The 16,779-nt window shown below is 39.1% G+C and overlaps 2 protein-coding genes across 9 annotated transcripts; one reads left to right on the forward strand and one right to left on the reverse strand.

The window, feature by feature from the left end:
• The first annotated feature begins 534 nt into the window (after nt 1–534).
• On the forward strand, nt 535–4,857 carry LOC116214157 (GTP 3',8-cyclase, mitochondrial). 8 transcript variants are annotated; one of them, XR_004158243.1, is made up of 9 exons: nt 537–844; nt 1,166–1,256; nt 1,354–1,968; nt 2,228–2,395; nt 2,488–2,679; nt 3,324–3,392; nt 3,516–3,604; nt 4,127–4,217; nt 4,333–4,567. XR_004158243.1 is itself a non-coding variant. In XM_031549483.1 (8 exons), exons 2-7 carry the CDS (start codon nt 1,203–1,205, stop codon nt 3,567–3,569), a joined length of 1,152 nt encoding a protein of 383 aa, XP_031405343.1. In that variant the 5' UTR covers nt 537–844; nt 1,166–1,202; the 3' UTR covers nt 3,570–3,604; nt 4,127–4,567. The 8 variants fall into 8 exon arrangements, 5 of the variants coding, with proteins under 5 accessions (XP_031405344.1, XP_031405343.1, XP_031405340.1 ...); XR_004158241.1 differs by lacking the exon at nt 3,516–3,604 and having other exon boundaries at nt 540–844; nt 4,333–4,441; nt 4,545–4,857; XR_004158242.1 differs by lacking the exon at nt 3,516–3,604 and adding an exon at nt 4,615–4,857 and having other exon boundaries at nt 540–844; nt 4,333–4,441.
• On the reverse strand, nt 4,619–7,950 carry LOC116214158 (probable calcium-binding protein CML22). Its single transcript, XM_031549485.1, has 5 exons — nt 7,672–7,950; nt 5,733–5,987; nt 5,414–5,616; nt 4,861–5,035; nt 4,619–4,766 (listed from the first exon to the last, which is right to left on the reverse strand). Exons 1-5 carry the CDS (start codon nt 7,685–7,687, stop codon nt 4,654–4,656), a joined length of 762 nt encoding a protein of 253 aa, XP_031405345.1. The 5' UTR covers nt 7,688–7,950; the 3' UTR covers nt 4,619–4,653.
• Between the last annotated feature and the right edge of the window lie 8,829 nt (nt 7,951–16,779).

The following is a 16,779-nucleotide window of genomic DNA, read 5'->3' on the forward strand; positions in this document are numbered from 1 at the left end:
ACCCTGTTGAATCATGGAATCGGAACCTATCTGGAACCTGTATTATACCACAGGTTTCGGGTACCCTGTTGGAACCTGTAAATTTTTTCCTCTCGCTAAATAAAATCGAAAATATCACATACATAATCAGTAATTATGCTAAATAGATTATCAACAAAAATTAGATTAATCAACAACAATGAAATAATAATGTCTCATCAATCCATCGACAAAATTGAACATCCATAATATGATTTCACACAACAAAGTGCCTATGTTCTGATTCATTAGAGGAGATAGTAACTTTACTCTTTCCCCTTTTTTTTAATAAATAACTGGTTCCGGGTACCCTGTAGGCAGGAACCGAAATCAGAACCGATTTTCACAGGTTCCTAATTTTAATACCCAGAACCTACCCTATTTTCAATACGAGCTACCCAGACCCAGGTTCCAACCGATTTCGGGTATACCCGGTACCCGTGCACACCGCTAACAAAATCTGTGGAGGATGTCGACGCTTCAGAAAGCTCAGCCCGTCCCATCGACGGCCGCGACGGCCAAACCAAAACCCGAAAGAGAAGACAAAGCTCTACATATATAATATATTACATATGTGTTATATAAGATTATATTATAAAACAAACGGGCTGGTGGGAAGGCAGGGAGGGAAGGAAGGAATCTCAGGTGGCTCGGACAGCTCACGAATTCGAGGAGGGAAGGAAGGAAACCCTAGTTCGACATCTCGCCTGTTGGTTCGATCTTCCGTGGTGGTCTTCGGTCTCTGCCGCAGCTGCGGAAGTGTCGGAGAAGCAAGGAAAGCGAGGCTGGGGCTCCGTGCCGTTGTCGAAGTCGGAAACAGTTGACGGTAGTCCTCCTTTATCCCATCGTATTTTGATTGTTTCTGAGGATTGAGATAGGATTGATTCGCGCTGAGTGAAGTAACGGAATAATTGTGGAGCCGTTGAATGGTTGAAACTGTGGTTGAATCAGTACATGTGCCGAGAATAAGTGTTTTCTGAGCTGGACAGACGATGTTCATTTCTTGAGTTTGTTAAATAAAATGAAATTTGTCGTTCCACAAGTTGCAAGTCGACGGTCGCTTGTTGTTTTTATTGCTGATAATCAAGAATTGAGATGAGAGTTGAGATGGTGGTTATATCAGTAATTGAATGAATTTTTTGTTTAGGTGATTCGATTGATTATACTGACTGGGGAACTCGACGATGGTGCTCTTCTCCAAGAGTGTATCCGCACTCTCAAGCTTGAGTTCTCGTGCTGTAAGCTCCTACGGCTGCTTTCAGTTCGTTTGTTCAGTCATTGAAATTCCCCCTGCAGTTGGGAGTACAGCTTATTCAATATCTTTGATCTCCCTAGCAGGTCAAGAGTCGAACCCAAACATTCGTGTATGGGACTTGCAAAGCTCAAGGTCTTTTGGACAGTCAAGATGAGCCCGTGATGAATATGTTTTCAACATGTGCTACGCTATCAGAAAAGCCCACTAAAGAGAGTCCCCTTTCCGACATGTTGATTGACTCGTTTGGAAGATTCCATAGTTACTTGAGGATATCATTGACCGAACGGTGCAATCTCCGGTGCCAATACTGTATGCCTGCTGAAGGTGTTGAACTTACCCCGAAGCCCCAACTCCTCTCATCGAATGAGATTATTCGTCTTGCGGATCTTTTTGTTGCTGCGGGGGTGGAGAAGATCCGTCTCACAGGTGGGGAGCCCACTATTAGGAAAGACATTGAAGATATCTGCTTACAGCTGTCAAACTTGAAAGGCTTGAAGACTCTTGCGATGACAACGAATGGTATAACTCTTGCAAGGAAGCTTCCGAAGCTCAAGGAGTGTGGGCTCACCTCTATAAATATAAGTTTAGACACTTTGATCCCTGCGAAATTCGAATTCATGACAAGGCGCAAGGGGCATGAGAAGGTCATGGAAGCGATTAATGCAGCCATTGATCTTGGCTACGATCCTGTTAAGGTATGTTAATTCAGTAGGTTACTTGGTTTTTTAACTTATGATTCTTTTGTAATCCCGAGAGCTTCAGCTGTTGAGAATGAAGGGGGTTGCCGAATGTGGAGACTTGAATGTGTGTGCTGTGATACCAATTTTCAAGATGGAAGTGGTTTACAATCATAAATTTATGTTATTGTAGTTAGATCATGACAACAGCTTGGTTTTAAGGTGACTGGTATAAATCTAGAAGCAAAATGTATAATTGCTTCTGTGTCTGATCCAGGTTAACTGTGTTGTGATGCGTGGATTCAATGATGATGAGATTGTTGATTTTGTGGAGTTAACTCGGGATAAACCAGTTAATGTCCGGTTCATCGAGTTCATGCCTTTCGATGGAAATGTTTGGAACGTCAAGAAATTAGTTTCCTACTATGAAATGCGAGATAAGGTGGTAAGGTAGAAACTGAAAAGCAAGTTCACATGTATAAGTTTTGTTGAAACATTTTTATAGATTGCTAATTTTCTTTTCTTTCTGATGAATAGGTAGCACAATATGCTGGCTTAATACGACTCCAAGACCATCCCACGGACACAGCAAAGAATTATGGTATAGATGGGCACCGTGGTACGGTTTCTTTCATCACATCAATGACTGAGCATTTTTGTGCTGGTTGCAATAGATTGCGACTTTTAGCTGATGGGAACTTCAAAGTGTGCTTGTTTGGCCCTTCAGAGGTGAACTGAATTCCTACTCAAATAACTGCTCTCATGATTGTATCCTGCATATATTGTAACTTGTCAAAAGAATTTGAAATGGGAATAAAATGAAATGGCAGCATAAAAATGTAATTCGACAGAGTTTCCATACATCACGCGAAACATGGCATAAGGCCATCCATGTTTCCATCCATGTTTTTGACTTGAACTTAAGATGTGTCAAATTGTCTTTTGTGCTCTCTTCTTTGGCTTAAGATTTTTCCTTTGTTTTGATCCCTTTCTGGGAGAATAATGGTGACTGTTTCATTTGCATTCATCACTGAATGTACATTCTTTCCATGAAAGACCAAAATCCTGAACTACTTGAAACTGTCCTTTTCTTCATATGGAGTACTTAGACATGGTCTATAAATGATTCTTCTAGATCAGTTCAATAGTGGTTATAAGGATGTTGCAGAACTACATAACCAAAAGTGATGCTCTATGAGTTGGAGAATGCACGAGCATGAGCTGCAAGACTGGATGAAGGTGTTAAGCATCATAGGGCACTAGTTCAACTGTTCTGATCACAAAAGACCGCATAGTGCATGGTCAAATCTAATGGAATATTATGTTTTTAGCTGACTTTTTTATTTTTTGTCTTCCCGATGAATATTCCATAGGTTAGCTTGAGAGATCCTCTTCGTTCCGGTGCCAATGATGATGCACTTCGGGAAATAATTGGAGCAGCGGTATGCATCTTGGTTTTCCCAATATTCCATAATTTTTATGATTCCTAGCTTCTCTGCACAAAGTACCAGATGCTTTCATCCATTTCCTCCTTAACCGCATTTCATTATGGAATCTTGTGTTAGGTTGTTAACCTCAGGAGAATTTATCAGATATATGGTTTAACTTATGTTGGTTAAGTAAGGGAACATGATTTTGGGCAGAATATCAACAGGTACACTTAGTCTCCGTTGTTTGTTGTGATTGTTTAAAGCTTTGAAAGCGAAGAATAGTTAGTTTCTCGTGTTTGACTATGTAAAGTTGAAAAAACTAGTTGGCCGCCCAAGGCTGCTGCATGCAGTTGCAACTTTGCTAGTCCCTGCATCTGGCAATATGTTTGTCAGCTCAAGAGTTTTGGACCATAGCAATTAACAAACCCACCCAGCTGAGTTTAACCTGGTGGAAGAGGTTATGATGCCTTGCCACTTGTGGCAGCAGTGCCCATTGTCGGGCAAGTGGGGACTCTCCACAATCTGCTGATAACGATTGCCCATTTTTTACTGCAAATCAATTTTTGGAAGTTACAACTCTCTGTTAGTCCTCTAAGGAGCAGCATTGAAATAAATATACTGAAAAAACAAATTTTCTTTTTTCCGAAGAAATAGAGCCATAGAAGTAGACCCTTAGTGTGTCTTTGATTATATGAAAATAATGGGAGATGAGGTCATATTTATTCCGCTCACTTAACCGTTTGCAGGTCAAGAGGAAGAAGGCTGCACATGCTGGAATGTTTGATATCGCAAAGACGGCGAATAGGCCAATGATCCACATCGGTGGCTAAGCTATTGGTATTTTGCACTCTTCTCAGTTCTCTTATCGAACTACACTTTGTCCTATACCTTTGAACATCTCCTGACTTTGCACTTTTCCAATGCCGCGAGCAATAACAACAAACTAATCCAGGTACAAAATTCCTGGGACTATGTAGAAGAAGTGTGCTGCGAGTCTCCTTTTCTGACCGGAGAAGAATGCTTCTGTTATTCGAAGATGCTTGCATGTTACCCTTTACGTGGTATTATATGATTCTTTTAAGCTGAATAGTATCTCCTTGTACTGTACATTACTGGTTTACATCTCCATTACTGTACATTATGGGTTTTCTCATTGTAATTCAGTCGAAAAGAAAGAAATCAAAAAATAGAAATCAAATACTGATTTGTGGTTACTGCACACCCACTGGTCAAGAACAAAGAGATCTTCAGCATCGGCAAAGGCCCTCAGCATTTAAGTTTCGGCGATAGGGATATCATCTTCTATGTCGAGACCGACCCAATCAACGAGCGCAAAGAGGAACTCCCTGAAGCTTACATTCCCGTTTCTGTCCCAGTCCATCTCTTCTGCAACCATACAGAATGCGGATTCAGTACCCTATGGTCCAATAGCTTTGTATCTAAACTATATATAAAGCATCAATATTGAAGAGATTGATACTGAATCTGCTCATGGCAACATATGCCGGGGACTTCTCCCAAGGCGACGGATCGTCCAACGATTTAATCAAATCTTTCTTGTTAAGCTTTCCATCCCCATTCTTGTCCAGAAACAAGAACGCTTCGATGATAGCATCGAAAGTTGCCTCGAGCTGCAGTGAACCCATCCTAGGACCCTGGGAAAAATAAATTCACAAACGCTGATAAACTAGTGTCAACCGCGCGAATGAATGTGATAACAAGTTGACATCTATTGTTGCGATGTCATTTCAATCTCTTCAGACGGTTATTATAACAGCGAGGGACTAAGGCATCAACGTTGTGTTGCTCGGTGCTTTCTTTTATGCAATGACACTTACAATCCTCATGAACCTAGAGGTTTTTAAGCACAAAACTCATATTCAGGTTACCATATTTACCTGCTTATCTCATCCTTATCCTGTACTAAGCCCGCGTCCTCCGTTGTAATTAGAAAACCGAAAATCGAAATAAACTGATTGTGATATATATATATATATATATATATATGTATGTATGTATGTATTTATGTTTACTTGGGAGGCAGAGGGGGAAGGATCCTTCAAGAGATGGATGAGGCAGAGGAGCACAATGTACTCCTTGAACTGAATGCCTTCTGTCCCATCCATGTCACATGAATGAAACAGATCATCAACATCCTTATCCGTCATCTGAAGCTGAAGCTTTTCTAAGCACTTCCTCAGTTCCTGCCTGTCGATCGTCCCGTTCGAGTCTTCATCTGTGACAGGATAAACGACAAAAACATTGATCATTGTTACTCCCCGTATACCAAACATGACCTTTCGGGTTTGAGATAGATGTCGTGTCAGAGATTTTTCGAGAGGACTCACTTACCGAATTGTTCGAAAACGGTCCCGATGGTCTTCAGCGCCTCCCTGAACTGGGGGAACCTCAGGATTATGCTGTTAATGGAAGTGAAATTTCTGACAGTATTTCTTCTCTTCAGTTCTGCCATTTTTGTCTCAAGCTTTGAGTCCAATCTCTTGTACTTCTTCTTGTGTGGGCTATTAGTATTACTACCACAGCAGCAGAGGATGTTCCCCACTTTGCTGGACAGTGACCTTAGAGATGCACAGGGCACGGCCTCACCTATACAATTAAAGAATGAAAATTACATATAAAACCATAAATTTTCAATTTTGTCTCAGATTTATCACTAACTTCCATTTTTATTTGTAAAAATACAATTTCTTTTTACAATAATTAGTTTTGCATCTATGATGCTGTTAAGATTTTCCGTAAATGATGATGTGGCACCATTAAATGCAGATGTTGAGGCACTGGATTAGCGATTAGGCTCAAGCTTTCGAAACCAAGAAAATATTGAAAATAATTAAAATTAATGAGAAAAAAGAGCAATTAGGGGTCGGTAGCTCGCAGGGGCTGGTGGCCTCGCCAGCGGTCACTTCCCCATAGATGTGGTCGCTGACGGTTGGAGGAGGCTCAGGGGACCTCAGCAATCAGCGAGGCCAAAAGCCTAACTTCACAATGTAGAAAAGAACCGATAGACTTACTTTACAAGGAAAAATAGAAAAAAAAAAATTACATATCCATAAAAAGGAAATTTTAAGAGGACATGGGTCATCATGACCTCGCATCCTTAGCTATTGGATGGGTGAGTGGGACGCGGGGTTCACATGCATCCGCGGCTGGAACGCAGGGGTTATGGTGACCCCATGTCACTGTAGAAGCTCCGATCCATAAAAATAATTATTAAGAAAACCCATGTAAAACCCTACTTTCATTCTTCAATCATTATTTTTTCTATATATATCATGGTATACGGAAACCCAACGGGTCCAATTAATCCAATTTGAGCTGAATCAATTCACCAACGAATAAAACTCTCTTAGCATGGATTTTCTCTATTTGTAAGACTTGAACATGAGATCTTTATTTAAGGGAAACAAGCGTCGAACCGTTTCAACTTGGTTTCGATTGTTGTTAGTGCCATTCTCTTGCCTATTTCTTATTTTAGAGACCAAATAAATGGGTAGTGTTATGGGCCATATATATAAAAATAAAAAGATCATATCGGCGTCTAAGCAATATATGTATCGCGACTGATTGATGTTAACATAAATAACCATACATGTAGAAATATGATATCTAGTAGTGGTGAGTCTATTATGCACTAATTAAGAAGAATGATGCACCTCATCACAGATATGGTTTATTTTTTCATCATCACTACACATGACCTATATTCTATTAATCGGGTTATGTTTGTGTCATACATGTAGGAGCTTCTCCGAACCTTTAAGGTATTGCCTTGATCCTCTGCAAACAGTTGAATCAACTTTTTGTGATAGTATATATCCAGGAAAAAAAAGAAGAAAAATCTAAGCTTTATGATTCTTTAAAAAGAATCAAATAATTTTTTTTCTTTCTGTTTCGTAAGCTGACCCCTTCTATCTGAAATGATCAATCTCAGTTCTGTACTTAGGTGAATATCAGGAACTAGTCGTGTAGTTCCTCCACGAGACGATCAAGTGGACACAAAAATCTACGAAGGAAAACAGAAAAGGATTGATTGAAAGCCGGCGGATATAGGATCCGCATTCATTATGCAGCAAAATAGATAGGATTAAGCTGACAAAATTAGTTCTTAGCCAAAACTTCCAGAAATATTTTACAGTTCAGTTCATTATATTATGAGAAATCAAAGAAAAGGGTGTGAAAATGAAGATGCCGACACTATTTACCGTTTTTTAAATGGAAATCTAACATCGTAATTCCTTAATTAATTAAAATGATGATAACAGGCGATTACCTGATGATCCTTTCATGGTTGATATGTTGGCAATTGGGTAATGCTGCCTGCTAATATAGCTTGCTCCAAAAAACAAGGAGAGAAGAGAAGAATCACAATCAAAGCATATCAAGAACAGGGGATTAGGGGCACTCCCTACCGCTGGAGAATTCTAAGAGGAAGCATAATATATTTATATAGGATTTTTCTTGTTATTACGTGGCTTTCGGGAAGATTTTAATATAATTCTAGACAAAACCTTGCGCTTATGACTAATATAATTCTTTTCATTGTATAAATTTATGAGTCACTGTCTATGTGCCACTAAACTAACTAGATAAAAGGCCCACGCGCTTATTGAACATATTTATAAGACTGGTGATACTGAGCTTCTCTTTATATTGAGCACTATGAATGCATATATATGACGACTTTTCGACTTCTATAGCTCATAAGCTTTTGGAGTTCCACGAGTGGCTGACATGGTAATAGTACATCATTTATGTCGCCTTATGATAGGTGGAATTCCAAAAATAACTTAATTATGAGATATTTACCTCCTATGTGGTATCGTTGGAGGAGTTCTTTATGATTTTATATATAGTTGTATATGAATATAAATTCATCTGTATAATTATAACTTTCTTGGTGTTAATTTCCGTAAATTACGTCATAAAATAAGAGATCACTCAACTATTTTCTCCATATAATATATATATAGATAGACAAAGCTAAAGTTATTACGAGAGAGTGATCAGATTAGATTTTTAATTACAAAAGAAGTGGGAGATGCCATTGCAGCCGCCGGGGACAAGGCATATTCAATGATTGCTGCCATATTATTCTCCAAAATTACACTTTAAGAATATATGCCCCTCTGATTTAATACAGACAATATTTGACGCACGATTATTTAGTTTTTGCCATTTTGGTCGTAAATGTTTTCAAAACTGTCACTTTAAATCCTTATAATCTAATCCGGTTAACTTTATAGAAGTATTACTTACGAAACCGTCGTTACCGTCCACACGTAAGTACTTTTCATCACAAAATGATCTTTTGAGAAATTCTATAGATGGCTAACGCAATATTAGGAAGAAATTAAGTTCGAACAAATTATTTGATTCATTGATTACTTTCTTTCTTCTTTTTTTCGATGTTTAATTAATATTTTAAATGTTAGTGGTCATTCCTTTTTCTATATCTTTTAAGATACCATTATTATTTTATTGAACTCCGCAATATAAACAAACACTTCAGTATTCTATCTATTTATTAAAGGGAAAAAGACAAAATATTCCCTTATGGTTTGAAATCGAACAAATCGTACTCTGTTTTTTTGTTTGGGACAATTAGCTCTCATGTGGTTTGCTTCGTTAGACATAGGGAGTTACGGCATTAATTTTTTTTCTATTTCAGTCCTCAATCTTTAGCTTTTTAATCATTTTGATCTTATATCTTTTTTTATTATTCATATCCTCAACTTTTCATTTTGTTTCATTTTAATCCTATAACGAAAAATCGAAAGGGAATGGGGGTCCCCAGTCGATTCGGGGTCGGGGCCACCAATCAGCGATCCTGACCCATCCACTGAGGTTGTCGGCGTCCTCTGTGGGTGCCAGCGCCCTCGGTGGAGGGTTTAGGGTCGTCGATTGGTTGTCCCGACCCCGAATCGACCGGGGACTCCGACTTGAGGTCCCCGGTCGATTCGGGATCGGGGTCACCAATCGGCGACCCCGACCCCTCCACCGAGGGTGCCAGCACCCACAGAAGATGCTGGCGCCCTCAGTGAAGGGGTTGGGGTCGCTAATTGGTAGCCCTGACCCCGAATCGACCGGGGACTCCAACTCGGGGTCCCCAATCGATTCAGGAGGTCGCCGGCGTCCTATGTGGGTGCCTGCGCCTCAGTGGAGAGTTCGGGATTGCCAATTGGCTGCCTTGACCCCCTCCCCTTTCAATTTTTCATTATATGACTAAAATGAAACAAAATGAAAAGTTGAGGATATGAATGATAAAAAAAAATTTAGGACCAAAATGATTAAAAGGCTAAAGATTGAGAATTGAAAATGGAAAAAAAAAATTAACGCCGTAATTCCCTATGTTTAACGGAGCAAACCATAGGGGGACTAATTGTTCCAGACAAAAGAACATTGTGCGATTTGTTCCAATTCCAAACTATAAGGGGGATTTTGTCTTTTTCCCTTTATTAAAAGAGGTGGTTTAATTTACTATCTTTTTTATTAAACAAATTATTCATATATTAGCTGAGTTTATGTTGTTCTATTAATCTATCCTTTCTTTGTACTTTTAAACTCGTTATCAGAGTCTTTCATTTAAAAGAGGTTCTTCAAATTATTACAAGAAAGAAAAGGTTAATTAAAAAATTTTGACCGCCGGAACTTACATGAGTGGGTGTAGGTTTAGCATTTTTTTTATTAATATCATAATAAAGATAATGTTTTCAAAGATTTATTCATAAAAAAAAATTGAAACAAGTAAAACATGAAAAATAATTTGACCAAGAAAGAAAAGCCAGTAGAGCTCGATCTGGGACTTAGTGTGTGTTTGTTTGGATTTAAAATTAAATGCTTAATTTTAAGTGCTGAAATTTTAAGTAATTAATAGAACAAGTGCTTAATAGAATAAGTCAATCTTGTTTGGTTAATGATGAATTTCTGACTTATTTCGCTTAGCTGAGGCATTTTATAATTTATTTCACCGGTCCCCTCAAAGTTTTATTGAGTTTGCAAATTAGTCCACACATCTTCCCCCAAACCCAAAAAGAGGGAGGGGGGAGGCGCCACCTCGCCTACCATCGTTGATTCCCGGCGGTGGTGGCCCCATCGACGACCACCACACCTCCGACGAGATCGCCTGGGTCCCGCAACCTTGCCGAAAGGGTGGTGGCCGATGATGGGGCAACCACCTCCCGAAACTTTTCGGGATCTCCTCACCCCTCTATCTCTTCGAAGAGAGACAGAGAGAGAGAGGACAAGATCGCCACTGCAGTGGCTCGTCGCGGACCACCGGTAGCCCAAGCGACATCGCCGTGGTCACCGACTAAGGGTGAAAACGAAGTTTTTTGAGATCGAACTAGTTGAACTTGGTTTGTCATTTGGATAAAATAAGGAGGGCTCGCGCTGGTACTACCCACATGGATGTACAGTCGTGTTGGTAGCACCGTGCCAGGCGCCGATGTCCATTATTATCCAAATAGATAGCTGGCATGTGCCGGACCTCCAAGAAATTCAAAATTCTTCTATTTTGACCCTTGTCCTTTCGGTATTTGCAAAATAACCTCTAACTCCCCTTCCTCTATAAATAGAGAGGAAAAGAAAATCATAATAGTTTGAAAAAAATATGACATACAATAAAATTGACAAAAGAAAAAAAGACACCGAATTCTGTCTCGTACGCGCAGGTTACACAACTAATTAAAAAATAAATGAATTAAAAAAAGAAGGAGAACAACGTCGAACAAGAACCAAGATATCATTTGGAGACATAACGAATTTCTTGCATTAGCGATAATTTTAAAGATTTATTAGCATTAATGGTAATAATTTTTTATCTGGAAATGAACCTTGGGATAATTTAGGACTAGTTTAATCAATATTTGAATTAATTAAGTGATGCGGTTATGTACGGTATATATGGGTCTAGTTAACTGGCATATCCCCTTACTTGATCAGAGATCAATATTTAAATGAAAGGTGGAAAAATAAAGAGTGGACCGATTGGGAATGCCTCTTCTCCCTTTCCGGTTGTAGGACTTGGGGTTGACTGAATTATATATATGTATATAAATACACAATATACAATATGTGGCTCATTCCAAAGATTACAGTTTGAGCCCGAAGATGAGAATGATGATGAATAACATTTGGGTCTTCCTCTTCCCCTTCCTCCTCCTGACTTTACTGGTGAGTTTACGCCATTCTACAAGAGTTGTTTTTTTTTCTCACCATATCATTCCTACATAATTTGAACCATATCAATGAAAGCGACGGTGTCATACTTCAGTTCAACAATTCATTCATTATCACAAGAAATGCCTCTAAAAATTTCTACGATGGTTACTTCAACACTTCATTCCGAAGACCACCTAGTGGAAGAATGGCACTGATTGTTACTCGTGGGTTTGGGTTGCATGACGCATATCCACAAACCACGTGATTGGCCCCGACCTCAGTTGCAGTTGGCTCAAAGCAGTCCTCCATTCCAACAGCACGTTCTTTTTACTCTCCAATCTTCAGCGGCTCAACCTCGCTCGGGTTTGGTATCTTTACCTGAATGGTGCATCTTAATCTCAATTGATCTAACTTCTCGGGGCCTGTTCCTCAAGAAATCTCTCACCTCTCCAACCTAATTTCATCGATATCTCTGGTTTTGACATCCTCAATAGAAAAGTCATAACAATAGAGGATTATAATTTCAGAAGGCTTGTTGGTAATCTGACTCAGCTAAGAAAACTTGTTCTTGATGCAATTGATATGCCTAGAGTTTCTGTTGTTTCCTTCACTTGCCTATCCTCCCTTGTGACATCTTTGAGTTTTAATGACTGCGATTTTCAAGGGCTATTCCCAATGAGCATCTTCCATCTCACAATCTCTGTACTATTTCCCTTTCTCAAAATTTCAATCTTATGGGCACTCTTCCCCAGACAAACTAGACCCCTCCACTGTTCTCCTTATATTTAGAAGCGACGAAGTTCTTTGGGTCAATTCCTGCTTTGTTGGGGAACTTGACACCCATGAATGAGTTGAGCCTCTCTGATACTGAATTTGCTAGTTCGGTACCACGAACGCTCGGAAACCTTGAGCACCTCACCTATTTGTCGCTCAATGGTATCAAACCTCCAGTGTACTCTGGACTTTGAAAAGCTTCGAAAGCCAAAAATATCTCCGCTACCTTGAGCTTGTAGAGAACCTTATTGTATTGCTGCAAAGCAATGGAAACTTTTCCTTTCTAAGGCTTGAAGCTTGCATCTGATTCGTTGCAACTTTACTGGGTTCCCTCATTTTTTTTAGTTCTTCAGAAAATCAGGAAATAATTTGGTGGTCAGATACCAGAAATATTTGGCCTTGGAAACAATTTGGACAACCATTTTGCATCGAAACAGACATAGAGGTACATTGCTGCGATCTTTGACACATTTCAAGAATTTGAAAGTTTTGGGTCTCAGTGAAAATGAGTTGAAGGATAGCTTCCCTTAAATGGTTGGAAACTCTTATGAATTTGTGAGTGCTTGATCTAAGATCCAACAAGTTTCGTGGTCCAGCTAGAAGTTCCAAGAGGATTAATGATCCCTTCTAAAATTATGCATTTTCAACCTCTCTGACAACAACTTTTATGGTCCACTGCCGCCCAAGTACAATTCCAACTTAATAGGCATGAACAATATTAAAGACCAGAATGCATCACGATATATGTATTTGGGTGATTGTTTGTTTGACATCTGAAGACTATCATGAGCCCATTGTTCTGGGCATGAAATGATTGGAGATTGAGCTGGTGAAAAATTCTGACTGTAGTTGCAAGCATTGACCTCTCAAGCAATCCCTTCTTCTATGGGAAACCTTACCAATCTCGAGTGGCTGGATTTCTCCCCGAACAAGCTCAATAGGGAGATCCCTCGAGGATTGGCGGTTCTTTTGTGGCTCTCCTTGTTTTATCTTTCAAATATCTGTCTGGGACGGATTTCTCGAAGCATGCAATTCGACATTTTTAGCCACTCAATTGATTCTATCTTTTTCCCTCAACATCCCTAACTCAATGAATAACACATAAAATGTTTAAGACAAAATTTGTTTCTGACAAATAAATAATTTTTCTGAATTCTTAACCTGATCTCCAGATAGCTACTTAACTCAACTGTACAAGGAAAAAAAATAGTTTTGACCTATCAAGCAAGTAAATTTCTAAAAAAGAAAATAATTATCAGAGAACGGAGGCCAGCATTCTCGGTTCTGAGTAGTACAAAATAAATAATTTTGGCGACTATTGCATATTGTTCCCACAAGCTTTTGGAAAGGGATGCCCACACAATCCAGGATTCCCATCAAACAAGTGAGTAAATGCGTCAAATTGCGTGCTTTTAGGAATCCGTCCCACAAGCTGGTTATCTTAGATATTCAACGAGGAGAGCCATAAAAGATCTGCCAATCCTCGAGGGATCGCCCCATTGAGCTTGTTCGAGGGAAGATCTAGCCACTCAAGATTGGTCAAGTTTTCCATAGAAGAAGGCATATTGTTGGTCAGATTATTATGAGATAAATTGAGACCCTTAGGTGGTGTTTGGTTTCATAGTAGGATTTTAAAATCAGATTTTGATTTTGATTTTGAGTGGTATAAATGGGGCCCACCCTTTGACTTTGTATGAGTTATGTTATTTTGTTGTGGGAAAAAGTGATAAAAATGGGACTCACTCTTTGACTTTGTATGAGTTATTTTGTTTTGTAGTGGGTAGAATTAAATTAGAATTGTAATTCTAAAATACAATTGCGAAACCAAACAGGCCCTTAACTGCGTGTAGATCTCCGATCACTTCCAAAATCACTCCTCGAAGAAGTAGCTTGAGAAGTCAATTCTTGCAAATACAGTTAGAATTTTCGCTAGCTCAGTCTCCAATCCTTTCATGCCCAACACAATGGAATCATGAGTCTTCAGATGTCGAATATATGGCTCCGTTTGGGAACGGAGTTTAATTTTAGAATCATGATTTTGATTTTAACTCTACTTACTACATAATAAAAACACACGTTTCCCAAGTCAAATTTATAATACAATCTCATTTGTCATTTTCTAGAATCAAAATCAAAATCAAAATCAAACTCTGTTTTCAAACGCACCCTATATATCTTGAACCATTCATGTCTTCAATATTCTTCATGCCCGTTAAGTTGGCAATCTACTTGGCCGGCAGTGAACCATAAAAGTTGTTGTCAGAGAGTTCGAAAATGCATAATTTTGGGAAGGGATCATTAATCCTCTTGTAACTTCTAACTGGACCACGGAGCCTGTTGGATCTAAAATCAAGCACTCGCAAATTGATAAGGGTAAGTTTGTTTTGGGTGTTAAAATCACTTTGATTTTAACTTTAACTTTAACTCAACATACTACACAACAAAAATACACATTTCCCAAGTAAAAAATTTTAACTTTAACTTTAACTCAACACACTATACAACAAAAACACACGTTTCCCAAATCAAATTTATAATCCCAACTCATTTATCCTTCTCCACAATCAAAATCAAAATTACTTTAACTCTAAATCCAAACGCACCGAGTTTCCAACCAATAAGGGAAGCTGTCATCCAACTCATTTTCATTGAGATTTAGGGCTTGTTTGGTTTCATGAAATGATTTTAAAATCATGATTTTGATTTTAACTCTACCCACTAAACAACAAAAACACACATTTCCCAAGTCAAATTTATAATACCATCTCATTTGTCTTTTTCCATAATCAAAATCAAAATCAAAATTAAAGTTATTTTAACTCTGAAACCAAACACCCCCTAAAACTTTCAAATTCTTACAATGTGTCAAAGATTGCGACAATGTACCTTCAAGTCGGTTTCGGCTCAAGATGATTGTCCTCAAGTTGTTCCAAGGCCAAATGTTTCTGGCATCTGACCAACAAACTTATTTGCTTGGAGATCCAATACTACTAGAAAGGCAGTGATTTTCATGAAACAAGGGGGAATAGAGCCGATCAAGCGGTTTCTAGACAAGTTGATGACCTCTAGCCTAGTGGCATTGGACAACTCCTATGAAATTTCTCCACTAAACATATTTTTAACAATCGAATAGAATACAATGGCTGGAGGTGGAATCAGAATTGGGCCTTCTAAATTGTTGTGGTCCAACTTCGAGAGAGTGAGGCTACTTAAATTTCCCAAACATGTGGGAATGGCCCCGTTGATGCTATTATTTGAGAGTGAGGAATTCTAGTGTATTTATTTGACATACTAAAGATGGCATCCCTCCCTGAATCATATTTCCTTCAAGGTGCATGTGTTTCAGATTTTCTGAAGAACTCAAGTAATGGGGAAACACAATCAACTTGCAACGAATTACATGCAAGTCTTCCAGCCTTGGAAAGGAAAAGTTTCCATTGCTTTGCAACAATACAGTAAGATTCTCTACAAGCTAAAGGTAGCGGAGATTTTTTAGCTTTCCAAGCATTTCAAAGTCCACAATAACCTGGAGGTTGACACAACCGAGCGATTAATAGGTGTGGTGTTGAATGTTTCCCAGTGTTTGTGGTACCGAGCTAGTAAATTCAGTGTCAGAGAGGCTCAACTCATTCATGGATATCAGATTCCCCAATGAAGCAGGAATTGGCCCAAAGAACTTTGTCGATTCCAGATACAAGGATACAAGTAAAGAGGTCCAATTTGTCTGGGGAAGAGTGCCCATGAGATTGGAATCTTAAGAAAGGGAGAGACTGCAGAGATTTGCGAGATGGAAGATGTTAATTGGGAATAACCCTTGTAAATTGCAGTCATTAAGACTCAAAGATGTCACAATGGAGGAGAGGCTGGTGAAGGAAACATGAGAAACTCTAGACATGTCAATTGCTTCAAGAACAAGTTTTCTCAGCTGAATGAGATTGCCAACAAGCTTTCTGGAAGTACGAGCCTCTATTGTTATGACTTTTCTATTGAGGATTTCAAAACTAGAGATATCGAATGTAATTAGGCTAGAGAACGAGATATTTATTGATGAACGGGCCCTGAGAAGTAAGACCAATTGAGATTAAGAAGCGCCATTTGGGTAAAGATACCAAACCTGGGTGAAATTTATGACCCCTTGAAATCATTACCAGTGAGGTTCAGCCGCTGAAGACTGGAAAGAAAAAGAGGGTGCTGTTAGAATGGAGAGCCTCTTTGAGCCAACTGCAACTGAGGTCGAAGCCAATCATGTAGCTTGTGGATATGCGGCATGTGACCCCTACCCACGAGCAGCAACCAGTGCCTTTCTCCCACTGGGTGGTCTTCGTGAGTGACTCACGTGAGTTTTGTTGATGAAGAGACTTGATCCATAGTCCACGTCTAGCCTCGAACACCTGCACAAGGGGATATCGGGGGGATGTGCTCGATTTCCCTCTCCGACGCTCAA

Source organism: Punica granatum, chromosome 7, assembly GCF_007655135.1.
Source record: "Punica granatum isolate Tunisia-2019 chromosome 7, ASM765513v2, whole genome shotgun sequence".
NCBI lineage: Eukaryota > Viridiplantae > Streptophyta > Magnoliopsida > Myrtales > Lythraceae > Punica > Punica granatum.

Coding starts and splice junctions, on each gene's coding strand:
- LOC116214157 (XM_031549480.1), top strand. CDS start 1,203: ATGGTGCTCTTCTCCAAGAGTGTATCCGCACTCTCAAGCTTGAGTTCT. Junction 1,257..1,353: donor CAAGCTTGAGTTCTCGTGCT/GTAAGCTCCTAC, acceptor TGATCTCCCTAG/CAGGTCAAGAGTCGAACCCA. Junction 2,396..2,487: donor ATGAAATGCGAGATAAGGTG/GTAAGGTAGAAA, acceptor TCTGATGAATAG/GTAGCACAATATGCTGGCTT.
- LOC116214158 (XM_031549485.1), bottom strand. Junction 5,617..5,732: donor GACCGTTTTCGAACAATTCG/GTAAGTGAGTCC, acceptor ATCCTGTCACAG/ATGAAGACTCGAACGGGACG. Junction 4,767..4,860: donor TGTTGCCATGAGCAGATTCA/GTATCAATCTCT, acceptor GTATGGTTGCAG/AAGAGATGGACTGGGACAGA.